The sequence below is a fragment of the Lissotriton vulgaris genome, chromosome 8, assembly GCF_964263255.1.
Source record: "Lissotriton vulgaris chromosome 8, aLisVul1.2, whole genome shotgun sequence".
NCBI lineage: Eukaryota > Metazoa > Chordata > Amphibia > Caudata > Salamandridae > Lissotriton > Lissotriton vulgaris.
Genome location: NC_141696.1, coordinates 140,371,159 through 140,377,158, shown reverse-complemented (window position 1 = coordinate 140,377,158; position 6,000 = coordinate 140,371,159). Strand labels below are relative to the sequence as shown.

Genomic DNA, 6,000 nt, shown 5'->3' with positions numbered 1-6,000 from the left:
GGAGACGAGGAAAGGTCTGTGCCTATGCATACCATTTACTTAGAAACGTAGCTAACCATAAGAACTAACCTCTCAATGATCCCAGCCTTCTCTCTGGACCCCCACAGAGGTCTCATCAGCCATTCAGAACCACCGGGCAGTCAAGGTAATTTCGTACAGTATATCCTATAGCCATGAAGAGGTGTGTTTGGACAGCTAAACAAGAAGAAAGGGTACCCAGGAAGGGGTATGACGGTGCAATGCACAGCAGACAAGACTAAGCTTCCAGGAATGCTCTAATGGCACAACCAGAGGTAAGTCCAAGTCATGTTTGATACCTTCAGATAGTTCTAGCTATTTAGGCAAAAGCATGTTGCATCTGGAAATTATAATTTTGTGTCTAAAATTGCAAGCCTTATCGCAGCATCAACACTGTGGTTGGCTAAAGGCAAGGACTGCTGACACCTAAGGTATGCAATCACTCGGTAGCTTTAAACAGTAAAGGAGAGAGATGAACGCCCAGAATACTAAACTAAAATGAGTGTAAAAATGGCACCAGGAGTATTAGGATGGCACAACATGAGAACTAATGACACCAAAGGAGAATAAAGCTCGTTTGGGTATGAAAATGAAGAAAAAAACAGGAAAGTGTGCGAACAAAGCTTTTATAAGTTTACACTCTTAGCTAAGAAGGTAGGAGTGGACCGACAGCACAACCATAGTGTCATGCGTAGGAAAACTGGTGAAATGGATCGTTGACTGTGCACAGACCGAGCAATAGGGGCTTTGTGCTGGACTGGGCCATGGAACACATGCAGGCGTGGGACCTGGCACTAAGGGCGCATCCACAAAGAGAGGAGGATGGGTAGAAAACGCAGACCAATACTCCGGGGTGCAGAGGATTGGCGCATTGCACCAAAGGAACTCAGACCTGGACATGAGGGGGTGAGGGGGGGGGGGGGCACCGGAGCACGTGCAGATGAGAAGTGGGCAGGTAGGTAGTAAGCACCTTGAGGGCAGAAAAGAACGTAGGAAGCATCCATGTTGGACAACAACCAGGCTCTAACTGCAAGGAGGCAACCAGCTATTTTTTCCAAAGCTCAACAATGCATTATTACCATTGCTCTGAATAGATGGTCTGATATCCAAGCTGGGCAATGGAAGGATTTCTTTGCCAAAGCATGATGCTGGCCTGGAGGGCTTGAAAAGCAGGAGAAGGATACAGTCATCTATCTGCATTGTCTCTTCTGCGATCCCAGCTCAACCTAGAACACCAGGCTTTCACTGGCTCCACCATGAGATTCAAGAACATATAAAAGCACTCCTAAAATGAGAAGTTTACCCAGCTAAGAATAATAAAAAGGTGCTCACATCTATTAACATAGTTATCATCTGGATAATAGGTGAATACTTAAGGACTGACAATCTCAGGGAGAGTTTATGGCGGAAACGAGTTCCAGAGTAACCTATTCAAAGACATGAACTAGGAGAGGTTGTCCCACGATAACACAATTGCACCCACAGTACTAAAACAAAAATGCTGGTTTTGGGTGGAGGGAAGGAGGGAGGGGATTTCTCATGAAACAGTACTACATGATGCAATAAATCCTTGTCCAACCTCTATTTCCTTTATTTTCTATTATTGACCTGAACATCAATTTATCCGTACTCTGATCCAAACAAGCTCTTTAGTAACTCTGCAGAAAGGTAAGGCTAAGGCATATTTCTTGAACACATGCTTTCTTCCAAGGCACCTCTCGATTCACTCAGCAAATTAGTACTGAAACTTTAATGGTTTTAAATAGCTATCAATCCTTGATGGTTCACAGATGAAATGATAAATCCAAATGTTGCAGTGGTGCTCAATCAAGTGTCTGTGTGACTGTAATAGTGGATCTGATGGTATCATAGCGCGCAAAGTCACTATCATCCTATGATGTTTCTTGGCCACAAGATGTTCTTCTCGGTGGTCAGAAAGCACTGCTGAGCCTGTGGTTCACAGTTCTTCTGCATTTAGTTCTCTGGTGCCCCTTTCTATCAGCTGGCTTTCTGCGCCAGCTTGTGCCTCCTCTGCAGCTCCTCCTCTTTCCGCTTCTGGTAGGTGGCCATACAACCTTTAAAGCACTCCACTTGCTGCTGACACTTCCTCCAGTCCTGGTGCTCTGCCATGCACTCCAGAACGGCGTAGTGAGCATCTGCACAACCTGTGCGAGCGATCATTTTGTCAAGGGGGTCCTCCTCATTGTCAGCTGCTACTCTGATCCTGTCATGACCTTGAGGGGCAGGTGCAGACATCTTGGTCAATCTAAACACAGATACAAAAATATGGAAATGTTAGGAAGTCATTGTGCCTTGGGCGCAGCCACACTCAACAAGCAAAGTAGCTTTCAGACATCCCTCCATCCTGTTGTATGTGCTTCTCCCCCGTGAATTTGGGGTATGGTCATAGCGTGCGGCCTACCCGCTGTGCTTGAAGTGCTCTCCCCTGGAACATAGTTCACAGTTTAATATTTAGTTGGGGCATCTTGGCAAGATAAGATAGGCGAATTCCACAAACCTATCGGACAAGGGCGGGACAGACCACTGCACTGGAGAGATTCCATGCTGACAGAAGGGCCCGGAAAGACACAGGGGTTCCACACCCGTAGTCCGTACGTGCAACACCCACTGTGACCACAGGCCAATGAGAAGCCCACATGGGGCCCACAAAGGGGACTGCGGGAATGAAGTAATTCTCGCTGTGTAGGATGGATGTTATATGTTAGATTTCAGTTCTAAATGCCAATAAATACAAGTTTAAAAAAAAAAGAGCACTATCCAGCATCAAATATATCGATGTCCATATTGCACGGAATGGAATAAGGCTTTCATGATCATCAGTCAAGCTAAGCTCATATTTGTTAAGCAATTCTATTTTAACATGCATGTACAAACAAAGTCTTCGGCACAGTTTGCTATTGAAGGTTCTTTCAAAGGAATATAGAGGCAAGACAATGCAGGAAGTTTGGAGCTAGTCTGAATTGGTCAGCTATTATGGCATACTTACATAGAATCATTTTTTGAAGACTCACATTTCATTGACCATAATGAATAGCGTTGACATAGTGGAGTGCCGTAGAGTAGAGCAGAGTTGAGTAGAATGTCAGAGTGGAGAGCAGTGTCGCAGAGTAGAGTGGCCTAGAGTGGAGTGGCGAGGAGAGTAGAGTGGAGTACAGTAGAGTGGTGTTGTGTGGAGTGGCGTGGGATACAATGGAGCATGAATAGAGCAGAGTGGAGTGTTGTGGAGTGGAGTAGAGTGGAGTACAGTGCAGTGGAGATGAGTAGAGTGGCATGATGTAAAATGGAGTGCTGTGCTGTGGAGTACAGTGGTGTAGAGTGGCATAGAGTAGAGTGGAGTAAAGTGTCAGAGTGAATTGGCGTAGCATGGAGTATAGTGGTGTAGAGTGATGGAGCAGATTTCATCTGCAGTCAGGCATTGTTTTATTTTTTGTGCTTCAGACAGACTGCATTTAAATTGCCACGCACCTTTTGGTGCAAGTTAAAAACATGGCACATGAAAAATATGAAAGTGAGGCCTATTCACTGCAATGCTCTTGCAGAATTAACATGTGTTTTTGCAATCTAGAGAAAAGTGGCCTTTTTAGCTTTGAAGATTAATAGAATATGTTTCTCTCTTCCCAGCTCATCCCTAAATCCACTATTTCTGTCTTAAGAGACTTTGACTTGTTGCATATTTTGATAAATATTTTCAGTTAATAACACCTCTTTTTCTTTGTTGCACATTGCACATTTACTTTGCATGTTGTCATAAATAATAGAAAAGCTGCTTTACACTAGTAGCTTGGCTAGGTAAACATTATAAGGGGTATTAGTATAGAGTCGGGAAACCTAATGGGCTGATTTACATGAAATTAATATTATCTTTGTGTTTGTTTTATTTTGGGGCTTACCATTAAATGGCTGCCTGTGAAACCAGCAAGGCTATGGCTTGCTTTGAAAGAGAAGAGAGCATGCGCCGACTGTGGCAGCTTGACTCAAACTGCGGAAGGAGTCAAGGACAGCTTGAACTGTACATTCTTGTGATTGTGCCAATGTACCAGTTAGTTAAAAGTATCCATCTGACTGCACTGTGACAGGAAGGATGGAAAACTATAGAAACATTTTTCCTAGTAAATGTTGCAAATGTTTATAAATGTATTATTCATGTATGCTTCTTTTGTTAAAACTGGTAAAGTCAGGTTTTTTAGAATGAGTCAGGGTTGTGAGAACTCATGCCATCATGACTGACCAATCACGTACAGGTTTTCCTGAAGTTGAAACATTTTGTGTAGTCTGCCAAAATTTTGCGTATAAATCCTGACCTCTCCGGAGGAGGGGCTGGCTTTCTTAGCTCAGCTGGCTTCTTGCTCATTTTGGCTTAGGCTTTGCTTCATTCTATGGGTTAGGTACGAGAAACGTCCCGGGAGATTGCTGAAGGGAGGAGTGGCGTCCGAGGAGTGTCAGGGGGAGGTTTCTTGCTTCCACGTCATATCTTGGCACTGCAGGCCACATTCCTTTGAGGTCTGGTGAAGGGCAGGCTGTCTCGCTCCTTTTTGCTCTTTAGACACAGAGATGCACAGGGCACCAAACAGATAGAAAGGCTTTTTAGATTTAGATGCAAACTTTAAGTTTATGCTTTGACGAATTAATTAGGTCTGAAAAGATGTATTTGAATTATACATTTATTTCTCTTAATGGGAGATTTTTGCAAACTATTTGATTTTTGATTAGCCTTGCAAGACTATATTTTTCTTAGAAACTCTTTAAGAGTTTTGAATGACATTTTGCGCCACATTCCTATATGTAATGCTTATATGCAGACAGTAATAAGTTCTGTATTAATGCTATTTTTCCTGTTTTCCAAATTCTGTAACCTGATTGATATTTTACTAATGAATAAACTGTCAGAGAAAACTTAACTTTTGACTAGAAAATAAAACCCTTTAAATACTCAACAACTCTCTTTATTGGCTTTAAATAATAATTGCATTTGTGACTGTTCATCTTTATTTAAAGTCTCCTGAAGGTAATACATGGTGAGAAGGGCCCAACACCTTTTGAGTGGTAAATTAGAGGTAGCATAAAGGTTTTGCATTGAGAAACTACCAGAAGAAATTACCGCTCCATCATAGAGTATCATAACATCAGTGGCACAGAGTGTCATGGGGTGGCCTAGAGTGAAGAACAAAGAGTGTCATAGAGTGTTGTAAAGTGGAGTGGCGTACAGTATTGTAGAGTGGAAGAGTAGCATGTCAGAGTGGAGTGTCATAGAGTGACCTAGAGTGAAGTGGCATAGTGTTGAGTTAAGTGGAATAGAGTAGGAGAGAGTGAAGTGGCACACAGTGGAGTAGAGAGGAGCCGCGTAGAGTGCCTTGTAGTGGAGTAGAGTAGAATAGAATGTTGCAAAGTGGAGTATTTCAGAATGGAATGGTATAAAGTGAAGGGGCATAGAATAGAGTGGAGTGGAGTGGCATGGCGTAGCGTAACATGTATTGTTGTAGAGTGGGATGGCATAACAAAGAGGGGAGTAGAGTGTTGTATGTGTTGGAGTAGAGTGTTGGAGATGACCAGCATTTCTGGTAGAAAGTCAATGGTCCCAATGATCTTCGAGTTGACTGTAAAATGTCTAAAAGGGCCTAGACTAAAGCATCTCTAGCACAAAACAAAGAAACTTTCCTTATACTAAAATCAAAAATGTTGGCTCTGTCAAATGCTGTTTCATATGATTCGCATGGGGAAGCAAGTTGTAATGTGCAATCTACCATAGAATGGTGGAAGAACAATGAAATGGTGAAAATAGCGGGGATGTGCCTGTGCATTGGTCTTTTACCTCATCAGTGCCCTCCTGGGGCAAATATATCATTAAATTGTACCTTGAATGTGTACAGACGCTTCAGCATTCAAGGGGTTGATTCTTCACATAGTGCGGTCTTAACTCCTGAAAGAGGTGCCAGAGCACTTTACATAACAATAAGATATATT

At 42.8% G+C, this 6,000-nt stretch overlaps 1 protein-coding gene across 3 annotated transcripts in view; it reads right to left on the bottom strand.

Annotated features, from left to right (window-relative positions):
• Nucleotides 1-1,753: 1,753 nt before the first annotated feature.
• The window catches only part of COA4 (cytochrome c oxidase assembly factor 4 homolog), a 72,791-nt gene continuing 68,544 nt past the window's right edge, over nt 1,754-6,000 (bottom strand). For all 3 annotated transcript variants that reach the window (XM_086933834.1, XM_086933835.1, XM_086933836.1), the window contains exon 2: nt 1,754-2,284. In XM_086933834.1, coding sequence (XP_086789960.1) covers nt 2,017-2,274 — 258 coding nt within the window. In that variant the 5' untranslated portion in view covers nt 2,275-2,284 and the 3' untranslated portion in view covers nt 1,754-2,016. The remainder of the gene's footprint in view (nt 2,285-6,000) is intronic.